This window comes from Convolutriloba macropyga, chromosome 3, assembly GCF_964194025.1.
Source record: "Convolutriloba macropyga chromosome 3, txConMacr16.3, whole genome shotgun sequence".
NCBI lineage: Eukaryota > Metazoa > Xenacoelomorpha > Acoela > Convolutidae > Convolutriloba > Convolutriloba macropyga.
In genome coordinates this window covers 76,569,925-76,594,218 of record NC_134470.1, presented here as the reverse complement: position 1 = coordinate 76,594,218, position 24,294 = coordinate 76,569,925, and the positions used below count along the sequence as shown (strand labels likewise).

General features: G+C 37.5%; 1 protein-coding gene and 4 non-coding genes across 5 annotated transcripts in view; 4 read left to right on the top strand and 1 right to left on the bottom strand.

The window, feature by feature from the left end:
- The window catches only part of LOC142336745 (uncharacterized), a 101,307-nt gene that overhangs the window by 67,100 nt on the left and 9,913 nt on the right, over window positions 1-24,294 (bottom strand). Inside the window, exons 7-14 of the mRNA XM_075385654.1 lie at window positions 13,204-13,439; window positions 12,152-12,282; window positions 11,190-11,792; window positions 6,697-6,755; window positions 6,283-6,430; window positions 5,563-5,731; window positions 4,957-5,087; window positions 4,000-4,605 (exon numbers count right to left, since the gene is read on the bottom strand). Coding sequence (XP_075241769.1) covers window positions 4,000-4,605; window positions 4,957-5,087; window positions 5,563-5,731; window positions 6,283-6,430; window positions 6,697-6,755; window positions 11,190-11,792; window positions 12,152-12,282; window positions 13,204-13,439 — 2,083 coding nt within the window. The remainder of the gene's footprint in view (window positions 1-3,999; window positions 4,606-4,956; window positions 5,088-5,562; window positions 5,732-6,282; window positions 6,431-6,696; window positions 6,756-11,189; window positions 11,793-12,151; window positions 12,283-13,203; window positions 13,440-24,294) is intronic.
- On the top strand, window positions 4,834-4,907 carry Trnan-guu (transfer RNA asparagine (anticodon GUU)). The gene has a single exon. It is a non-coding gene; the product is annotated as a tRNA-Asn (tRNA).
- Window positions 5,291-5,363, top strand: Trnam-cau (transfer RNA methionine (anticodon CAU)). The gene has a single exon. It is a non-coding gene; the product is annotated as a tRNA-Met (tRNA).
- On the top strand, window positions 12,042-12,115 carry Trnan-guu (transfer RNA asparagine (anticodon GUU)). The gene has a single exon. It is a non-coding gene; the product is annotated as a tRNA-Asn (tRNA).
- On the top strand, window positions 12,486-12,558 carry Trnam-cau (transfer RNA methionine (anticodon CAU)). The gene has a single exon. It is a non-coding gene; the product is annotated as a tRNA-Met (tRNA).

Genomic DNA, 24,294 nt, shown 5'->3' with positions numbered 1-24,294 from the left:
AGTTTTGGTAGCAGAGAATTAATTGTGCCGTGCTTAGAAATGAAAGCAACTATAAATTTTAGGGTGTTAGGACAAATTACCCAATTCCACTATACCCAATGCACTTTAATAGGTTCGTTCAATAGTCCCAATACAAGGGAGCATTCGCTATGACACTGATGTATTAAAACACTTAATGACAAGGGCCATGCCTCAAGCGGCCCGTGGGACTTGATATGAAACTATCACAAGCGAACATGGGATTAAATCATTCGCTTGAGCATGTTAAAATATACGTGTAATGTCGACTAATGCTTTGTATCTGGATTATTGAATAAAAAGATCAAAGTGCACTGTAACCAAATTTTACGTAAGAATCGACTAGCATTGTGAATCAATGCTCTCAAACAACTGTAGTGGGGTTCGCTTAGGTTGTAGCTAGCCTGAGCTTAGGGAGGCTGGCTCACTAAAATGGTGAACTGAGTCCACGTCTCAAATAAATTGGACAAACTTCGTTTGAGGTCAATTACAAAACAAAGTTGTTCCGAGATGATGCCACAAAAGGGGAATTTTAAATTGAAACTGAACACATTAAACCTCAGACCTTACAGGACCAAAAAAAACATTTAAATTAATAATCTCAAGGATTTTTTCTCTCTCCTTCTTGGATAGATCTACAATTGCACGATAAAACATAAATCGGAGACGAAAAATAAATCCACCAAGCTGGGGAATCCAAAACAGGGCTCTTTTCTGTTATTGCCCCCCACGTCCGTTTGCACCCCCACTTATACATGTTATAGCATATTGGTTTCATTTCATACACTAACATATACAATTATATACAAACGGCATTTTCAATTCAATTGTGCACCCAAGTTTTGAAATTAAGACGTATACGGTAATCAAACTTTGCTTATAATGCAAGCAGACAAAGAATAATCGTGTTTTTAAAATGTTTTCGCCTTTGTTTTGCAAGAATAGCTCTATGGTACTAATTTTTTTGACAACTGGAAACAAAAATTGATCCAATCGTCTACGGGTACCGGCAATTTATTATGAATAAAATAAAGGATCTCTAAGGACCAAAAAGAAAATATTTGGGGGGTGCAAATAGACCGGCTATGTGAGGCTGGGGGGGGGGGGGCAATAACAGAAAAGAGCCCAAAACAGAACATCATATTTTTTTCATGTATTGTTGATATAAACCCTTCTTCAAAAAAACCGTAACAGGGTACTGAATTGGACTCAAATGAACAGAAGTTTGATTTTTGCTTATTTTGATTAGGGGCACTGGCTCCACCATTCACGCCACAATAAGCTCAGCAGACCTAAATTCTAAAATCAAGCAATTTAGATACTGCAGAAATCACGATTGACCAAAAGTAACACCAGATAAAAACATAGCTGGCAGATTGCCAGAAAATAGCCGCAATAGATTCGTAGATCGGCAGTCTAAAAAAAACAGTAAAAAAGACAGACCAAAAAATTTGTCTTTTCATTGAAGGCTGATCTGTTATATTTTGATTAAAAATCTGTATAAGTTATTGCTGCCTCTATTAGATGATCTCAAATAACCTTCATTTAGAGTGACACACACCCATTTGACCTTATCTCTTTGAATTAAAGTAAATAAAAGTCAATTTCAAAGTGAGGAAGTCATTTTTGAGAGTGAGGTAAGTCAAGTGTGACCACAAATTTAATCAAGCGAATGAACAAAAACAATCGCTCCACCAAGAGCGAAAAATGACGTCACACATGCAATTCAGTTGATATTGCATGAACGAATGAACAAAAAGTGGCTGTGACGTCATATGGTCGTAAAAAGAATCATGACGACGAAATAAAAAAGAAACCACGAGAAGGCCAATAATAGCCCCAGCTATCGCTGTGCGGCTATTAAAAATGATTTAAAATGAATATTTTATCAGTATTATAAACTAACATCGAAAAGGTCAAAAATGTAAAATTACAATCCAAGGAACTGAATGCAAAACAGACCCAATATATTTGACCAGCAGAGCAATTGAACACTTCCAGCCAAAAAGACAATCTCAAAAGTTGAGAAAGTAAAAGAATGAAACGAAGTAAACAAAATAATTATTGCCAGACCTTTTGAAGCTTTTAACCTGAAGACCATATATATGACACAAATCAATATACTCATTAACTCACGCAAAATTTTACTGAAATATGGCTGGAAAAATGTTCGAAATCATTTTTTATTTTCCTCTGGAGTTCTGTCTTGTAACAAGTCGGCATTATTTGATGTTTCGTTGGCCAGTACAGATCGCTAAACTCAGAAAATGGCAAGAAATTTAAAAAAAATTTAAACAATCAAAAATTTTAAAATGCAAGCTCTATTAAACAAATTGCCTACAATTGCAATATTAAAAAACTGAAAACTATTTCATTGCTATTAGAAATTATGCAGTAACATACTAGGAAACCCTAAAGGAGGTTCCCTGGCCACTAAAGAAAAATAATAAAATTTCAGAAATTGAAAAAATTGCAATTTGAAAATCGATAGAATTTGTAAAATTAAAATCTGGAAACACATTCCCCATACCACCAGCAACTATGAAGTAACTTTTTATCAACATTTAGAGGAGATTCACTCACAGTTTAGGTTAGATAAGCCTGAAAAATCACAAAAATTTTTAAAATTAAAAAAAAAAAGCAAGTTTAGTAAAAAAAATGGCAAAATTTGTGATATTAAAATATTTTCAATAAACCAATAAAACCATTCCAAGGCCAATAAAAAATTTTCAATAAACTAATTTATTAGCAAACCCTAGATGAGGTGTTTCGCCACTGGGGCTAGAAAACTTGAATAATGACAATAAATGTTAGAAACTTTGAAAAAAACTGCAATTTTTATCAAAAAAAATTGTTAAAATTTGTGAAGTAAAAATTTTGCAAACCATTTCTTTACCACTAGAAAAATTATAATGACCTATTATTTGGCCCCACAAGAGGTTTCTTGACTCCAAGGGCTGAAACAACTCAAAAACGCCAAAAATTTTCAAAAAAACTTGAAAAAAAATGTTAAAAATTGGTATAAATTACCATGTTTATGTTTAGAGTAGCAAAACATATAGCTCGTAAAATGGCCATAAAAAGGAATTTCGTCTTGCAAAAACCCTTTATCGACTTTTACAAACCTCAATTGTAGGCTGATCCAACAAAAAATCCAAAAAAATGACGAAAAAAGCGAAAAATGGCATTATTTTGGGCTCAAAAACTCCTAAAAATGACCTTTTAACCTTGAATAACGGCCTTCCCAGTAGCTTCACCACTCTAAGTACTTGAAGGACTACTAAACGCGGCTACGGGCTTCTAATGAAACTTGATGCCCGCTGAGCGTTACCTGTTTATCCCGTTTTGAAAGCTCAAAGTCACGAAAAAAGGTGTGAAAACATCTTGCAAAAATAAAAAAAGACAGAGCACCAATACAATCCAATTCTTGGATTGTAAAAAAACCAAGAGAAGGCCAATAATAGCCCCAGCTATCGCTGTGCGGCTATTAAAAACTAAAACAGAAGACGCCAAAAAGACCGACAACACCAACAGTGTGGATGCAAAACTCCGTATTTGTTCACTAATTTATAATCCTTCCCAGCGGTTTCAGCTCCCCAGCACTACATTTTCTAAACTAGTTAACCCAAACAAAGCTGCAACTCGAATTATTCAATGAGAGATTATCGTTTTGTCCAGCTCTGCAAAGAAGACCTAATTTGATCAGACGAAAGAAATTAAAATTATTTAAATAATTGATGAAGATTTTGGATCTTTTCCGTTTGCCCCCCCCCCCCCCCCCCCAGTGCGTTATGCATCCCCCAGTAAAAGAGCACGTGTCATGTAAAAATATGTCACGTGCGTCTGGGGGTGCAAATAATATGCCCACTAAGCTTTTTTTTGGGGGGGGGGGAGGGGGAGGGGAGGCACAAACGGAAACGATCAAAGATTTCGTTGTCCCAACACCTGTGTACCCTTGAGCGTCTTACCAAATATACACACCTTGAATAATCGGTTGATAGATGAAGAAACAGACAAGGTCAGGGATATTGAGTCTTCATCAAACACTGACTGTTTTCCTTCATTTTCAGCCGCTTTTCCCTCCGAATTGTGATACCCGTTCGTCAACACTTCACCTATCTGACCAATATCAGGGTCGCTGAAATGTCGCGAAACCTGATTGTCTTCAGTTGACGGCGTTTTAATTGTATCGCAACCGTCGATACTCGATGTCTGTAAATTACTTTCAACATCGTCTATGTTAGAGGTCAGTATTACATCATCAGAGGCGACTCCGCTATCTCGGTCGTCACTAGAAGATCCGAGTGGTTGCAACGAACTAGAGCTCCATGTATCGCTTGAGGTCGATTTACTGTTACTAATTCTGCTGCTGTTTCCACCATTTTGCTGACTGTTTTTAGATCTGTCAAAATTCCTGGAATGCTTTCCTTGTAAATTGTGGAGTGGGTTGTTACTTCTGGACGATGACAATGCAGTCTCTGCCAGAAGTTGTTCACGTTCGTAGTCTCGTTTTAACTCTCCGCTTTTGATTATCTCGATTGCAGCCTCGAAGCAGGTGATTGCGTACCCAAGGCGACTGTTGCTTGTCTGAAACATTTTAACAGCTAATTTATGGCTCATTTTACAGTAGACATAAATTGCCCCTCACTAATATACTGCCCCTCGATAGGCATTGGAATTCTAAGGCTCAAAAGGGGGGGTCCTTTCTCGTTATAGCCACAAACATGATCTAAATTTGTTTCGGTGAACACACAAAACATTATATTGTTCAAGCTTAAGTTCTCTTTTTAAAGCAGCTCAACAAAACAACTACCAGCTCTTGTGGCGCAATCGGCTAGCGCGTTCGGCTGTTAACCGAAAGGTTGGTGGTTCGAGCCCACCCAGGAGCGAATACTTTTGTCATATGTGATTGATTATAATAACTATTCATGTACTTACTTCAGATAATCTGTAGTTTTTGAGATAGTTGATGATTGTTAACCAGCAAGGTATTCTACTATTGAGAATTAGAAGCACCATCAGAGGCAGCAACTGATCAGCCGAGAAGACCACTGTTTCTGTACGAGGTTCTAAAACATAATAATAATGGTTAGTTTCCAATGGTGGAAAATTTATTTGTGCCTATTTGCAGTTAAGGCAAGGCTGCATATAATCAACTATGCTGTAACAACTAGCCTAACACCTATCAGAATTTGAGCATTATAATTTCTGACGCAATTGTGAACTAAACCTATTGAGACTATTTAAATAAACGCATTTCAGTTCTATGCAAGCGACCATGGCGCAGTCGGCAGCGCGTAAGTCTCATAATCTTAAGGTCGTGAGTTCGAGCCTCACTGGTCGCATATCTTTTTTCCTTTATATACATTCTTAATTCATAAATTAATAAAACGTTTGCAGATATCACTTGAAGACATCGTGACACGAATTCTTCGATTATTTACTCTTATTTACGATTATTTATTCTTCGAAAATTTTACGTTATTTTTGCGCCAGATATTTTATTCCTACAGGTTTTCAAAAGTCCTCTTCAAGCACATTTACCGTGGAAAGGCGAGGAGGTTGTGGTGGGGGCGGAGGAGTGGGGAGATATGATGGATGCTGTGGCTGATTCGCTGCGAGGGAAGAAGGCAGGCTGGAAGTTCTGCTGCTGTTGCAGTTGTCTCCTTCCAGGAGGGGAGAATGAGGCCATGCTGGAGATTGAGTGGTACGTCTAGTACTGCCTGTTGACTGCTTCCGCGGAGAACTACAAAAGTATATTGGGGTATTTCCCATTATAGCCCCCCCCCCCCCCCCCCCCCAGCTTAGTGTTCAGAAAATCTATAGCCCCCCAATCATGGTAAATATACCATAATGGGGGCGGGGGGGGGGGGGCTATATTTTCATGGGGGGCTATAATGGAAGACCCGTATATTGTGACAAGAAATCTTTTTCAAAATCTTTCTCGGATCTTTTCCGTTTGTGCCCCCCCCCCCCCCCAGCTTAGTGGGTGCATATTATTTGCAACCCCCAGACGCACGTGCAATATTTTTACATAATGATTTACTATGTAATGACACGTGCTCTGTCACTGGGGGGAGCATAACGTACTGGGGGGGGGGGGGGGGGGGGGGGGGGGGGGGGCACAAACGGAAAAGATCCTCTTTCTCATTATAGCCCCCAGATTATCTGTCCACTAAGCAATGTTGTGAACTCTAAGTTATGGAACTTTCGTTCATCATAGTTGGCTGCAGCAGAGAGTGTGCGTTTGGTCAGAATGAGAACTAAATAGCACCCTAGGTGGGGAGAGGAAAGCTTTCGCAACCTGTATGAGAGCAGATTGAAAGCCTTGTCTAGACAGTAGGCCATTTCAAGAGGACACTGTTGTCGCACCACCTGCTCCACCTCACCAGCCGACCTCTCCAGATTCACACTAAACAACAACACTGCAAACTAAACAACAACCATAAAAACCGCAAACAAAAATGCCATGCAAGCGATGCTCAGTTTTAGAGGGCTCCAATTTGCTACCGCTTTCTCGTATTTAACCGAGGAAGGCTCCTCTTTTAAAAAAAGATTTCACGAATGTTGGCAATTTTTTCCTCAGTCTTCAACTTTGGAACCAATACTCATAAATTTGCGTCACCCTGGGCATTTTTTTGTTCCACCAACTATTCCGTTACCAAGCATTCGCAGTACCTATAGGTTCCAAGGCTGGATTCCAAATCTCCCATTCGACCAAGATTTTTCTCAATCATCTGAAATCCAAGAAGCATAGGTGTTCGTCAAAGATACTTTATTCGGATCTTTCCAATATATACCCCAAACAATCTTTTGAATTTAAACCAGAACACCAAACAAATCGCGGATCTATTCTGTTTCGGCCCCCAGTGTTTTTTATGACCCCCAGTTACAAATTATATGCTATATAGCACGTTACTATGCAAGAAAATAGCACAGATCTATTCTGTTTTGGACCCCAGCTTAGTGGTCTTATATTTTTTTTCGCCCCCTAGGCGAACGTGCTATAATTTTTTACATATTAACGTGCTAAATTACAACATATTAATTTGTAACTGGGGGCGTAAAAACACGGGGAAACAGAATAGATCCGAAACTTAGAAAAAAAACCACACCAAATTCGAAAAGAATTACACCAAATCAGCCCAAGCAAAACGTTTTTTTTTTGCCAAAATAAACTGTTTTTGGGATGTTGTATTGCGCGTAGAGTCCGCAGAAAAATCTTTCATGTTGAATTAAGGCATAACTTTTAAAAGATGTATCGAGCAAGAACACAGATTGAAACAAAATTTAAAAAATATAGCCTATCTATTACTAGAATGAACTCAATTCTGAGTGGACGAAAATGCAAAAAAATATAAACAAGGCGGCTCGGTAATGTGCGACCGCAAATAAGGTTCCGACCCCGGTCATCCACAATTTTGGCATAATTGACTACCAAATGAGGAACAGATGGAAAAAACACAAAAATTCAAGTATTTTTCATTAAAAAACTGGTGTATGAACGAAAAGATAGCCTCCAAAGCAAACAACTCAGTGGAGTAAAAAATGATGCATTAGATTAATGAGATATGCCGATATTAAGAAAGCGAGCGAAGAGGAACGGCAAAATCAACAACAACAACAAAAATTAATTACATCAAAAAATTTATGTCCGTTTTAAAAAACAAATCTTAAAGTCAAAATAGCGTCAGATAAAACTGAAAATAAATAAAGTAACTTGTAATTCACCAGAAAGAATGATTATTCACCAGTTCATAATAAAGCTTGGTAACAATTAGACAAAGAAAACCGAAACTTTAAAGTTAGAAAATTCGCTGAATTTTTTAAAAAAAAACAATTAATTTCAAAGTAGTGAAAAACCATTAGGAATCAACTAAAATATCCCATAGGTTTACAATTACCAATGCTTCTATAGAAGCGAATTAAGGACTCTTGGTATTAAATTTTTTATGCAGTTACAAAAAGAACAACAAAGACAACAAACTAAAAATCAATTAAAACAGAAAATGCTTTGGAAGCCGTAAAGCCATACTTTGGCCCCCAAATTTGTTTGATTGCACCATCGTCGAACACCGATAATGTATTATGTGGCCGCTCACTAATGAAAAATAGGCAGCAATTAGACAAAAAAAGCAAAATTATATACTTGTTTTTTTTCGAGAAGAATTTATTTCCAAAGGCATAAAAGCCATTAATTACAAAATGAAAAATTTGAATAGGTTCGTCCATTCTTCCAACGGAAGCCCTCGAGAACTGCAAATATCCAGATTATGTCTTACGTCTACTAAAAACGTCAAATATGACGAAAATCAAAAATTCATTTAATTTTTTTTTTGTGAAAAACCCGTGTGGAAGCCAGTAAAGTCATATCGAATTCTATTAAAACATTGGATTTTGTGACACCAATCCCTTTTGACACCTTTCCTTGAAATGTATTGAGAGTGTATTAGGAGTGACCTCTCATTATTGAAATCAGAACACCAAACAAATCGCGGATCTAATCTGTTTCGGCCCCCAGTGTTTTTTATGACCCCCAGTTACAAATTATATGTTGTTATATAGCACGTTACTATGCAAGAAAATAGCACTGATCTATTCTGTTTTGGACCCCAGCTTAGTGGTCGTATATTTTTTACGCCCCCAGGCACACGTGCTATATTTTTTACATATTAACGTGCTATATTACAACATATAATTTGTAACTGGGGGGCGTAAAAACACGGGGAAACAGAATAGATCCGAAACTTCGAAAAAACCACACCAAAATCGAAAAGAATTGCACCAAATCAGCCCAAGCAAAACGTTTTTTTGCCAAAATAAACTGTTTTTAGGGATGTTGTATTGCGCGTAGAGTCCAAAGAAAAATCTTTCATGTTGAATTAAGGCATAACTTTTAAAAAGATGTATCGAGCATGAACACACAGATTGAAACAAAATTTACAAAATATAGCCTATCTATTACTAGAATGAACTCAAATTCTGAGTGGACGAAAATGCAAATAAATATAAACAAGGCGGCTCGGTAATGTGCGATCGCACGTAAGGTTCCGACCCCGCTCATCCACAATTTTGGCATAATTGTCTACCAAATGAGGAACAGATGGAAAAAAACACTAAAAATTAAAGTATTTTTCATAAAACAACTGGTGTATGAACGAAAAGATAGCCTCCAAAGCAAATAACTCAGTGGAGTAAAAAAATGATGCATTAGATTAATGAGATATGCCGATATTAAGAAAAGCGAGCGAAGACGAACGGCAAAATCAACAACAAGAACAAAAATTAATTACATCAAAAAATTTATGTCTGTTTTAAAAAAACAAATCTTAAAGTCAAAATAGCGTCAGATAAAACTTAAAATAAATAAAGTAACTTGTAATTCACCAGAAAGAATGATTATTCACCAGTTCATAATAAAGCTTGGTAACAATTTAGACAAAAAGAGAAACCGAAACTTTAAAGTTAAAAATTTGCCGAATTTTTTTTTAAAAAAACAATTAATTTCGAAGTATTGAAAACCATTAGGAATCAACTAAATATCCTATAGGTTTACAATTACCAATGCTTCTATAGAAGGGAATTAAGAACTCTTGGTATTCAATTTTTATGCAGTTACAAAAAGAACAACAAAGAGACAACAAACTAAAAATCAATTAAAACAGAAAATGCTTTGGAAGCCGTAAAGCCATACTTTGGCCCCCAAAATTTGTTCGATTGCACCATCGTCGAACACCGATAATGTCTTATGTGGCCGCTCATTAATGAAAATAGTCAGCAATTAGACAAAAAAAAGTAAAATTATGTAATACTTGTTTTTTTTTTTCGAGAAGAATTTATTTCCAAAGGCATAAAAGCCATTAATTACAAAATGAGAATTTGAATAGGTTCGTCCATTCTTCCAACGGAAGCCCTCGAGAACTGCAAATATCCAGATTATGTCTTACGTCTACAAAAAAAACGTCAAATATGACGAAAATCAAATATTCATTTATTTTTTTTGTGAAAAACCCGTGTGGAAGCCAGTAAAGTCATATCGAAATTCTATTAAAACATTGGATTTTGTGACACCAATCCCTTTTGACACCTTTCCTTGAAATGTATTGAGAGTGTATTAGGAGTGACCTCTCATTATTGAAATCAGAACACCAAACAAACTTGAAAAAAAATGTTCAAAATTGGTATAAATTACCATGTTTATGTTTAGAGTAGCAAAACATATAGCTCGTAAAATGGCCATAAAAAGGAATTTTGTCTTGCAAAAAACCCTTTATCGACTTTACAAACCTCAATTGTAGGCTGATCCAACAAAAAATCCAAAAAATGACGAAAAAAGCGAAAAATGGCATTATTTGGCCAACTCCTAAAAATGACGTTTTGACCTTGAATTACGGCCTTCCCAGTAGCTTCACCACTCTAAGTACTTGATGGACTACTAAACGCGGCTACGGGCTTCTAATGAAACTTGATGCCCGCTGAGCGTTACCTGTTTATCCCGTTTTGAAAGCTCAAGTCACGAAAAAAGGTGTGAAAACATCTTACAAAAATGGAAAAAAAAGACAGAGCACCAATACAATCCAATTCTTGGATTGTAAAAAAACCAAGAGAAGGCCAATAATAGCCCCAGCTATCGCTGTGCGGCTATTAAAAACTAAAATCTTTTGAGACAGAAGACGCCAAAAAGACCGACAACACCAACAGTGTGGATGCAAAACTCCGTATTTGTTCACTAATTATAATCCTTCCCAGCGATTTCAGCTCCCCAGCACTACATTTTCTAAACTAGTTAACCCAAACAAAGCTGCAACTCGAATTATTCAATGAGAGCTTATCGTTTTGTCCAGCTCTGCAAAGAAGACCTAATTTGATCAGACGAAAGAAATTAAAATTATTTAAATAATTGATGAAGATTTTTGGATCTTTTCCGTTTGCCCACCCCCCCCCCAGTGCGTTATGCATCCCCCAGTAAAAGAGCACGTGTCATGTAAAAATATGTCACGTGCGTCTGGGGGTGCAAATAATATGCCCAATAAGCTTGGGGGGGGGAGGGGGGGAGGAGGGAGGAGGGAGGAGGGGGGGGGGGGGGGGAGGGAGGCACAAACGGAAAACGATCCAAGATTTCGTTATCCCAACACCTGTGTACCCTTGAGCGTCTTACCAAATATACACACCTTGAATAATCGGTTGATAGATGAAGAAACAGACAAGGTCAGGGATATTGAGTCTTCATCAAACACTGACTGTTTTCCTTCATTTTCAGCCGCTTTTCCCTCCGAATTGTGATACCCGTTCGTCAACACTTCACCTATCTGACCAATATCAGGGTCGCTGAAATGTCGCGAAACCTGATTGTCTTCAGTTGACGGCGTTTTAATTGTATCGCAATCGTCGATACTCGATGTCTGTAAATTACTTTCAACATCGTCAATGTTAGAGGTCAGTATTACGTCATCAGAGGCGACTCCGCTATCTCGTTCGTCACTAGGAGATCCGAGTGGTTGCAACGAACTAGAGCTCCATGTATCGCTTGAGGTCGATTTACTGTTACTATTTCTGCTGTTTCCACCATTTTGCTGACTGTTTTTAGATCTGTTCAAATTCCTGGAATGCTTTCCTTGTAAATTGTGGAGTGGGTTGTTACTTCTGGACGATGACAATGCAGTCTCTGCCAGAAGTTGTTCACGTTCGTAGTCTCGTTTTAACTCCCCGCTTTTGATTATCTCGATTGCAGCCTCGAAGCAGGTGATTGCGTACCCAAGGCGACTGTTGCTTGTCTGAAACATTTTAACAGCTGCTTTAGGGCTCATTTTACGGTAGATATAAATTGCCCCCTTGATAGACATTGGAATTCTAAGGCTCAAAGGGGGGGGTCCTCTCCCATTATAGCCACTTATATTTGTGAAAGTCATGCCGCGTATTGCCAAGCCACGCATGTATCGTCTAAATGTGTTAGTGAATACGCAGAACATTATATTGCTCTAGCTAAGTTCGCTTTTTAAAGCAACTCCCCAAACCTACTATCAGCTCTTGTGGCGCAATCAACTAGCGCGTTCGGCTGTTAACCGAAAGGTTGGTGGTTCGAGCCCACCCAGGAGCGAATACTTTTGGTTACAATAATTATATGTATACTTACTTCAGATAATCTGTAGTTTTTGAGATAGTTGATGATTGTTAACCAGCAAGGTATTCTACTATTGAGAATTAGAAGCACCATCAGAGGCAGCAACTGATCAGCCGAGAAGACCACTGTTTCTGTACGAGGTTCTAAAACATAATAATAATGGTTAGTTTCCAATGGTGGAAAATTTATTTGTGCCTATTTGCAGTTAAGGCAAGGCTGCATATAATCAACTATGCTGTAACAACTAGCCTAACACCTATCAGAATTTGAGCATTATAATTTCTGACGCAATTGTGAACTAAACCTATTGAGACTATTTAAATAAACGCATTTCAGTTCTATGCAAGCGACCATGGCGCAGTCGGCAGCGCGTAAGTCTCATAATCTTAAGGTCGTGAGTTCGAGCCTCACTGGTCGCATATCTTTTTTCCTTTATATACATTCTTAATTCATAAATTAATAAAACGTTTGCAGATATCACTTGAAGACATCGTGACACGAATTCTTCGATTATTTACTCTTATTTACGATTATTTATTCTTCGAAAATTTTACGTTATTTTTGCGCCAGATATTTTATTCCTACAGGTTTTCAAAAGTCCTCTTCAAGCACATTTACCGTGGAAAGGCGAGGAGGTTGTGGTGGGGGCGGAGGAGTGGGGAGATATGATGGAACTACAAAAGTATATTGGGGTATTTCCCATTATAGCCCCCCCCCCCCCAGCTTAGTGTTCAGAAAATCTATAGCCCCCCAATCATGGTAAATATACCATAATGGGGGCGGGGGGGGGGGGCTATATTTTCATGGGGGGCTATAATGGGAAAGACCCGTATATTGTGACAAGAAATCTTTTTCAAAATCTTTCTCGGATCTTTTCCGTTTGTGCCCCCCCAGCTTAGTGGGTGCATATTATTTGCAACCCCCAGACGCACGTGCAATATTTTTACATAATGATTTACTATGTAATGACACGTGCTCTGTCACTGGGGGGAGCATAACGTACTGGGGGGGCACAAACGGAAAAGATCTTCTTTCTCATTATAGCCCCCAGATTATCTGTCCACTAAGCAATGTTGTGAACTCTAAGTTATGGAACTTTCGTTCATCATAGTTGGCTGCAGCAGAGAGTGTGCGTTTGGTCAGAATGAGAACTAAATAGCACCCTAGGTGGGGAGAGGAAAGCTTTCGCAACCTGTATGAGAGCAGATTGAAAGCCTTGTCTAGACAGTAGGCCATTTCAAGAGGACACTGTTGTCGCACCACCTGCTCCACCTCACCAGCCGACCTCTCCAGATTCACACTAAACAACAACACTGCAAACTAAACAACAACCATAAAAACCGCAAACAAAAATGCCATGCAAGCGATGCTCAGTTTTAGAGGGCTCCAATTTGCTACCGCTTTCTCGTATTTAACCGAGGAAGGCTCCTCTTTTAAAAAAGATTTCACGAATGTTGGCAATTTTTTCCTCAGTCTTCAACTTTGGAACCAATACTCATAAATTTGCGTCACCCTGGGCATTTTTTGTTCCACCAACTATTCCGTTACCAAGCATTCGCAGTACCTATAGGTTCCAAGGCTGGATTCCAAATCTCCCATTCGACCAAGATTTTTCTCAATCATCTGAAAATCCAAGAAGCATAGGTGTTCGTCAAAGATACTTTATTCGGATCTTTCCAATATATACCCCAAACAATCTTTTGAATTTAAACCAGAACACCAAACAAATCGCGGATCTATTCTGTTTCGGCCCCCAGTGTTTTTTATGACCCCCAGTTACAAATTATATGCTATATAGCACGTTACTATGCAAGAAAATAGCACAGATCTATTCTGTTTTGGACCCCAGCTTAGTGGTCTTATATTTTTTTCGCCCCCCAGGCGAACGTGCTATAATTTTTTACATATTAACGTGCTATATTACAACATATAATTTGTAACTGGGGGGCGTAAAAACACGGGGAAACAGAATAGATCCGAAACTTAGAAAAAAACCACACCAAATTCGAAAAGAATTACACCAAATCAGCCCAAGCAAAACGTTTTTTTTTGCCAAAATAAACTGTTTTTGGGATGTTGTATTGCGCGTAGAGTCCGCAGAAAAATCTTTCATGTTGAATTAAGGCATAACTTTTAAAAGATGTATCGAGCAAGAACACACAGATTGAAACAAAATTTAAAAAATATAGCCTATCTATTACTAGAATGAACTCAATTCTGAGTGGACGAAAATGAAAAATATAAACAAGGCGGCTCGGTAATGTGCGACCGCAAATAAGGTTCCGACCCCGATCATCCACAATTTTGGCATAATTGACTACCAAATGAGGAACAGATGGAAAAACACAAAAAATTCAAGTATTTTTCATTAAAAAACTGGTGTATGAACGAAAAGATAGCCTCCAAAGCAAACAACTCAGTGGAGTAAAAAAAAATGATGCATTAGATTAATGAGATATGCCGATATTAAGAAAGCGAGCGAAGAGGAACGGCAAAATCAACAACAACAACAAAAATTAATTACATCAAAAAATTTATGTCCGTTTTAAAAAACAAATCTTAAAGTCAAAATAGCGTCAGATAAAACTGAAAATAAATAAAGTAACTTGTAATTCACCAGAAAGAATGATTATTCACCAGTTCATAATAAAGCTTGGTAACAATTAGACAAAGAAAACCGAAACTTTAAAGTTAGAAAATTCGCTGAATTTTTAAAAAAAAAAACAATTAATTTCAAAGTAGTGAAAACCATTAGGAATCAACTAAAATATCCCATAGGTTTACAATTACCAATGCTTATGTAGAAGCGAATTAAGGACTCTTGGTAATAAATTTTTTATGCAGTTACAAAAAGAACAACAAAGACAACAAACTAAAAATCAATTAAAACAGAAAATGCTTTGGAAGCCGTACCCAAAATTTGTTTGATTGCACCATCGTCGAACACCGAGAATGTATTATGTGGCCGCTCACTAATGAAAATAGGCAGCAGTTAGACAAAAAAAGCAAAATTATATACTTGTTTTTTTTTCGAGAAGAATTTATTTCCAAAGGCATAAAAGCCATTAATTACAAAATGAAAAATTTGAATAGGTTCGTCCATTCTTCCAACGGAAGCCCTCGAGAACTGCAAATATCCAGATTATGTCTTACGTCTACAAAAAAACGTCAAATATGACGAAAATCAAAAATTCATTTAATTTTTTTTTGTGAAAAACCCGTGTGGAAGCCAGTAAAGTCATATCGAATTCTATTAAAACATTGGATTTTGTGACACCAATCCCTTTTGACACCTTTCCTTGAAATGTATTGAGAGTGACCTCTCATTATTGAAATCAGAACACCAAACAAATCGCGGATCTAATCTGTTTCGGCCCCCAGTGTTTTTTATGACCCCCAGTTACAAATTATATGTTGTTATATAGCACGTTACTATGCAAGAAAATAGCACTGATCTATTCTGTTTTGGACCCCAGCTTAGTGGTCGTATATTTTTTACGCCCCCAGGCACACGTGCTATATTTTTTACATATTAACGTGCTATATTACAACATATAATTTGTAACTGGGGGGCGTAAAAACACGGGGAAACAGAATAGATCCGAAACTTCGAAAACTATTACTTCGGAAACAGAATAGATCCGAAACTTCGAGATCTATTACTAGAATGAACTCAATTCTGAGTGGACGAAAATGCAAATAAATATAAACAAGGCGGCTCGGTAATGTGCGATCGCACGTAAGGTTCCGACCCCGCTCATCCACAATTTTGGCATAATTGTCTACCAAATGAGGAACAGATGGAAAAACACTAAAAATTAAAGTATTTTTCATAAAACAACTGGTGTATGAACGAAAAGATAGCCTCCAAAGCAAATAACTCAGTGGAGTAAAAAATGATGCATTAGATTAATGAGATATGCCGATATTAAGAAAGCGAGCGAAGACGAACGGCAAAATCAACAACAAGAACAAAAATTAATTAAAGTTAAAAATTTGCCGAATTTTTTTTAAAAAAACAATTAATTTCGAAGTAATGAAAACCATTAGGAATCAACTAAAATATCCTATAGGTTTACAATTACCAATGCTTCTATAGAAGGGAATTAAGAACTCTTGGTATTCAATTTTTTATGCAGTTACAAAAAGAACAACAAAGAGACAACAAACTAAAAATCAATTAAAACAGAAAATGCTTTGGAAGCCGTAAAGCCATACTTTGGCCCCCAAAATTTGTTCGATTGCACCATCGTCGAACACCGATAATGTCTTATGTGGCCGCTCATTAATGAAAATAGTCAGCAATTAGACAAAAAAAAGTAAAATTATGTAATACTTGTTTTTTTTTTTCGAGAAGAATTTATTTCCAAAGGCATAAAAGCCATTAATTACAAAATGAGAATTTGAATAGGTTCGTCCATTCTTCCAACGGAAGCCCTCGAGAACTGCAAATATCCAGATTATGTCTTACGTCTACAAAAAAACGTCAAATATGACGAAAATCAAAAATTCATTTACTTTTTTTTGTGAAAAAACCCGTGTGGAAGCCAGTAAAGTCATAACGAATTCTCTTAAAACATTAGATTTTGTGACACCAATCCCTTTTGACACCTTTCCTTGAAATGTATTATGTGACCTCTCATTAATGAAACTAGGTAACAATTAGACCAAAAAGAATACAAGCAAGATTATGTAATACTTGTTTTTATCGAATAAAATTTATTTCCAGAGACATGAAAGCCATTAATTACAAAATGAAAATTGAATATGTTCGCTTGGTTTTCCAAAGAAAGCCCTCGAGACCTGCAATTATCCAGAACAAGTCTTACGTCTACAAAAGAACGTCAAATATGACAAAAATCAAAAATTAATTGACTTTTTTGTGAAAAACTCCTGTCGAAGCCAGTAAAGTCATAACGAATTCTTTAAAAACATTAGATTTTTTGACACCAATCCCTTTTGACACCTTCCCTTGACAAAAATAATGTCATCTTTAACCTTTAATTAACGAGAAAAGGTAACAAACAGACAATAAAAGGAACAAAATTGCGAAGTTGTAATGTTTTTTTTTCATTTTGGAAAACAATTGTTTTCAAAGTCATGAAAGCCATTATCTATCTTCTAATATCAGAACATCAGCTCATCTACTTTTCCGGGAAAAGCCAATCAAACCGAGTCATTGTACAGGAAATCAAAGACGACCAAAAAGACAAAGAAAAAACGACAGTTAAAAAGACAAAATTAAAAAATTCAATTAAATTCGAGAAAGTACTGTCGAAGCGGTAAAGAAGCACAATCTATATCGTTAAGGATTTAAATATTATCAATTGTGCGTTATTTTGAACGCGAAAAATGTGATATATGAACTGACAATAACGTGATAATTTGACAAAACTAGAAAACATGAAAAATGGGCAAATACCTAAAAATTAAAAAAAAAAAAATGTGAAATCTATTAGTATCAAAGCCAGAACACCATAACTTAAGGCGTAAAACCGCAATAAAGACTAAATTTGAATTCAGCAGAAATAAGAGAAAGAAGGAGCACTCTTTGATTGCTGACACTAAGCTACAAGTTGACCAAATTGAGAGAAAAATGGAGGCAAAGTTCAATAAGCCATTTTTTATTTAAAAATCAAGTATTTTAAAAGTCAAAACGACCATAAGCTTTCAAGCAATCAACTAGATAAATTAATTTCGAGCTTTTTAGGAAGCCAAAAGGACCTATCACTAGTGAGCTTTGATTTGAAATGTTCTGTTATTTAATTAATATAAAAAAGATCAAATTTTTTTTGTAAAAAAACCGACTGACGACAATCCGAATTAATTTTGGATTGTAACGGTCCACGATTGGTACAGAACTAGTCCTGCTAATGCTGATTATTCATTAGGAATATTGAATTTTATGAATGTCCTTGATATAGATATGTTGTTAGTTAAAAAATCAAAAATACATGCTGCCTTTTTGATAATCAACGAATAAAGTTAGCAAAAACCGGCAAAGTTTCATTTACAGAGCACTCTCAACGGAAGTTGAAGTGGAATTAGCCTCCTTTTCAGTGTACAAAGATTGTGTTGGTGGTTTTTGGGTGTGCACTTTCTGCAAATTTAACCAGAGTGGACTAAAGAAACTTATTTCGTGCTGTTTTTGATGAAAAAGTCTGAATTTTGTGGAATATTTAGCCGGAATTTGTGACAAATTCAAAGAAAATAGCCGACAATATATTTTGTCTGTAAGCGTAAAATCAACAATATTTTCTTGAAAAATTTTATTAAATTTTATCAAAAATGGCGACGAAATTTTAGTCAAAAATTCCGAAAAAAGGTGAATGAAATCAACGGAATTCACTCTATTTTCTCGGAAAGTTTAAACCTCGATATCTCCCTGTCAAAAACGAAAATCAAAAAAATCTTTTTAATTCCATATTCTACGCTGGACAAGCTTTCTAATGATACCAGTCTCAACTCTCTACGATGAATATATCGATCGGCCAAAATTGACTGAACGAAAAAAACCCATTTGAGTATATCCTCCCCCTCAAGAGGGGTCGGAACAATAAAAAATACATTGCATGAGTCATTCATTCATTGTAGAATTGATTCTTGTTCTTGTGAAACAGCACTATTCAACATCCTCAGAACTTATCAATCCTTTTCATCTTAGCAGAAAATCGGGCTCTTACGAAACAACATTTAGAAAAAATTGGTAAAAAGGAAGCAAAGACTGCACTTGAAACTTAGACGTTGTGAACCCCCACAGCAGCTCGTAATGGAGAAAAGTGCCCCGACTTCGTGAATAAGAGGCAGCTTAAAATACGTGGTCTTGTGTTGTTTATTTTCTACAACTCCATTTATAATTAGTGAAAAATCTCATAATTTTTGCTCCTGCTTCATTTTTAATGAATCATCCATTTGTTTAGTCATTTCAACGAGATTTGACGCAGAAGAAGACACGTTAGACACATAACATTTAGAATACTTTTCTGCAAATAAGAAGCATACGAGAAAAGAAGGCAAAACGTTGAAGCGAAGGACGTGCATAAGAGCACGGAACAATTGCTAAGAGTTTGAATGGGTGTGCATACTGCCAATCGTAGTAAAAACCTCATAATTGCGATTGTCAGTAGAAAAAATGGACCTTTTCAGAAAGGTGGTCTAAGTATAAGCAGAAATGATGACTAAAAACATTTCTCAATCAGTACCAGCTAAAAGAAGAACAAAATTTAAAAAAAGGAGAGAAAAATGATTGGATATGATTGGATACGGGGAAGCGTTTTTTACAAACTGGCAATCAACTTGCATGAAATGAAAAATATCAAGTCAAAACAACAAAATGAAAACCAAACAAAGGAGAATCATAGTCAACTTGAAAGCCTCCTCTCTTCAACAACGGTCTCCGAGGAAGCCTCAACCGTCTGCAGTTGTCGGAGCGTGCGGGAACAGCGCAGGCAGAGTATGCAGCTCCGGAGTAGCGCAAAGCTAATTTTCGTTCGGATAAACGTGGTGATGTGGACGTAGGAGTCGTCGCTCTTGAGGCTTAGTTTGCTGGCAACTTGCTTTATCACCAGGGTTGCTGAAGGTCTTGGTCCTCCCTTGCAAGAAAAGCTCAACGGATTGAAAGTGCCCCTTAACATTTACAACTCGAGGCTCATATTTCAAATTGTTGATGTTTTCATGGTAACTAGAAGCTTTTCAATTTTTTCGGGCAGCTTGTAGCAAAGGGGTTGAAAACTTTTCACTCGAAAAATGTTTTTGTGAACCTGCTGTCCCAGAGGCCATTGGCTTTAAAATCCAAACGTGCGTCACCATCAGGGCTCGTAGTTTTGTTTGCGAAGGACTCGCCTTGCACCGGCAGAAGACGCGGCTCAATTTTATCAAAGAAATTCGTGAAGCATATTGGCGAGAAAGTAACCGAGGTCGTTAAGTCGCAAGTGGGTATACCCACCTCTACGGCAGTGCAGGGCTTGAGCAACTGTGAATCACTAGCCACAAGCACAGTTAAACTCAAGCTTGGGTGCTCCCAACCATATCGAATGGCATTACCATCTCGATAAGACTTGGACAAATTGAAGTTTTTTTCCAATTGCATGGTATTAAACAAGCAGGAAGCGCTTTATTCAGAGTCTAAAGCAATTGAATAGAATTTTTCGCGTTGAAACAGTTTTTGACGCTAGATTTTTTTCTATCTTCACTGATTTATACTTTCTGATCTTCCCAATTCTTTTCAATTGATCGGACTCCATATTTGCTACGTCCCCGAGGGATAGCGGCTCTGCAATGGTTTTTGACTTTTCACATTCGTGGATTCGATCTTCAGGGCGAATGATGTTCAGCCCGCTTTCGCGTACGGGGAGTGAAAAAATGTCGCGATAGGTCTCTTGTCATAACTGGTGTCACATACAAGGTTAGGGATTAGTTGATCCTTGATAAATTATTGGCATTCTCTCAAGTCGAATGTGTCTTGGGTTGCCCTCAATAAGTTAAACTATTTTGCACAGAGTTCATCAAGCATTTTTTAGCAATATATGTAAATAACTTTGCTTTTGATCTTCTATATAATGTCTGCAGGAGTCTACGTTTCCGATTAGAGTTCCAAGGACACTGAACCTACCAATAATATCTACTTCTTCGTCTTTAAATAAAATTCTTGTGTCATTGACGAAATCTGCTTTTGGAGGTAAGATGGCATTTGATGACATTATCACCAAATGAAGGACCATGCAATTTCCACTTCGAGGGAAGGATCTTCAGCGCTTCAAGGTATCCGACGGCGTTTCCGTTATCCACGTACCATTGCTGAATCGAGTTGTCGTCGGAAATCTTCTCAATGAGGTGCAAAATAGCTAGTGCATACATTGCCATTGCAAATGGGTCGCCTTGAGTGGTGGCCTCTCGGGATTGGAGAACTTTGTGAGAGACAGGGATGAGATGGGGTCTTAAATGAGTTGGTTAAAGCCAAGTGAAGAGATTGACAAAGGACTTTCGGTTTTTTTTATTGCTTAGTCTCTGCTCAAACTGCTGAAGGCATTTTTCGCAACAAGAATGAGATGGGCCTAAGCCTCGGGTTGCTGAACGGCCTCGCATAGATAGTGAATGGCATGCTCAGCTCCACATTTTTGACAAAGGCAAAAATGGAGATAACCTCCGAGGAATTTGAGGTCACTTTTGACTTGAGGCACTCAACAATGGTCCTACCAATGATTAGTCGCTTTACCTCACCAACAGCTATGGGCCGTATGCCAGGGCATTTATGGAGTATTATTAACCGACAGCTATTGTATGCATCAGGGAAGCACATCTCGTGTGTCGCAATCAGAACAGACAACTTTGCCAATGAGTAGCAGATGTCGTTTGACGTAGATTTGAACGTGAGGATACGCCTCCATTCATTCGCATCTAATCTGTAGGGACCATGGCTACCGTGTGTCTAAATAGCCGATCTACGCATTGCAGATGGGTTGACGCGAGCGTAGATAAAGGGGTGATAGGTTAATGTATATGAATGGGGGTCTTTCCCAATTTAGTCAAGATCTGCAATCTGTGGGGCGGGGTGTTTTTCAACTAATATATCCATTACTGATTTGGTTTCCCGTTTTCGGTTTAGAGGTAAGACACCGCCCTTCGATTTGTCGGTTAGGCATCCTAGTGCATTCCAGATTTTTCAGTTTCCATGTTTTTGTCGAATAGTTTGATTTCATTTGTTACATGTTTAGACTTCGATTTCGTAAGTGTCTTGTATCGCCTTGGCTTCCAAATCCAAAAGTTCAAAATCGCAGTGTATCGAGAGGTCGAATCCCCTAGCAATGGCCATAGTTACTGATCCATCGTTTCCATTCTTTGTTCTAGTGAGAATGAGATGGAGCATTACAGTACCGACTAACATGCCAGCTTCACTATTATGGTTAATAGTCTCACATTGTGACAAAGCGCCGCTGAGCGACTCGAGAAAACGATAGCCAACTTTGTTTTTGCTTATAATGAAAAAGTCGGGCTTGCAATTAACATTTTCTAGGAACACATTTGAGTATTTTGTTCTTACCCGTGGTCAAATTGGACCAAAGTCGGCAGCGGTGAGATACAGGGCTATGAGAGCAGGGTTGTGGGTTACATGGGTAGGGATGCAGGGGTTGGGTAGGCTGCGATTATCGCATTCACGCCTGAGCTAGCTGGTGTCTCGGCTTTTAGTGGCTCGCGCGTGCGTGTATTCGGGCAGTTCTGGCATTCGAAGTCATCGTGGTGTTCGCGTGCATATCGAAGTCCACTACATTGGACATGCGTATAGGTACCTCATGAGTATCACCAAAAACCTTCTTGAGCGGTTTTTGAGACAGTTCGAGCAAAGCGTCTGTCCAGACATAGGGACGGAATGTCGGAGAAGGAAGGCTAAATCGGTGAAATAAACAAATAAACTAATTAAAGAAAAGTCTAGATGACAATACGCAATTACCAATATAAGAAAAATGAACATCATCACGACAAAACAACAAAGGCGATATATTAAAATAGGGGAGATAACATGAGGGAAACAATAAATCAATTTATAAATGGACAAATTTTTCAAATATAGCTTATGGTTAATCAAACGACTGTTAATTGATATATGAGTTTAGGAATGATGAATTGAACTCAAACCTAATGAGATCAATTAGGAGTTTAACATTCAATGAAGCAAAAATTTTCAGCAGAATGATCATTAAAGCCACAGAACAAATAATTAAAGGGTTGCATTGCTGCACAATGTTAATGAGGTCCCGCATAGTTGCACCGCAAAAAGAGTGAACTGTTGCGCCGATGCCACAGCCTGTAATGTATTTCGTCGTTGAGGTTCCAAGCACAACGTTCCAAGAAAGAAGGGGGCTGTGAAGCGGGGTCGCACGGGGAGTTGCAGTTGGGGTCAAGCTATCCTGTCCAGGTTCGTGTTCTACGAACACTACACAATCACTGAGGTAGGTGGTGGCATACAATGCTCGACTCTAAAATTCTCTCCACGGAGAGACCACTCTTGCAAGACTTATAATTTCAAATCTATTTAATACGTTTACCACAAAAATTAGGTTAACATAGTAAATCATTGTCAGTAGCGAACAAATTTTGGGAAGAGTTGCTTACAGCAATTAAAAAATGAAAAAATTATCAGCTTTTCAAGTTGTTTACTAATTAGGAAAAAAAGCTTATTTCATCGTTTCCGTTTGTGGCCCTTATGCGGGTCTCCACCCCCAGCTATAGAAGAACTGCCATAACATAGCAATCATTATGTGACAACATAGCCTATTCACTTGGGGTTGCAAGTAATATGCACCAACTAAGCGAGGGCACACGCGGAACAGATCCTACTTATTTTAGAGAAATTAGTCTTATTATCAAAAATTATCGAAAAAATGAATGGCAGAGCGTTTTGTACTTGCTCTAACCATGTCTTTTCAAAATTTATTCCCTACTGACAATCGCAATGGATGCAGGTTTTTGATTTTGATTGCCATTTTGTGTACATGTGTCATGATTATAAATTTGAATTTTGGCCGTGATAATTTGTTCGGTTGTAATAGTTTCATATCAAGTCCCACGGGCCGCTAAGGCATGGCCAAACGCGCTAAATGCACAGCTCGTTAGAAGTCAAGTGGGCGTTTATTTTGTGGCATTTTTTCCGAAACTGGTGTAATTGATTGGTTCTTGTAGAAATTCTTAGCAATTATTTTGGAATTCTTATGCACTTTTTTTAACTCGAAAATTTTGACTTCTCATCTGACTTCTATTTTAGGATCACAATAGGTTTTCCAATAGCCGAGACAACACAATTAAACAACTAAACGTTTGTCTGATAGATCTCAAGCATAAAAAATACGTCGAAATATTTTTCACGCAGGTTGAAAACTCAAAGCTTGCAAAAAGATCTGTGCCAAGGCCTGTCCTGAATTGAAGTAAAATTTTTAAATGTATTTTAAGGTAAAAACCTAACAGCTATTTTAACAAAACAAAGAGAACGATAGCACCCAGAATGGAAACGAGATACCAAAAGTCAGACAAACGAATTCCACAGCGTAGTAGTCTGATTGTTTAAAATAAGCGCCTCTTATTATTACTTTTGTCAGCAATTGGGATCGAATTAAGGAGATAAAAGAATCATAACTCACAAAAGTTGGGCGAATTGCTTTCAA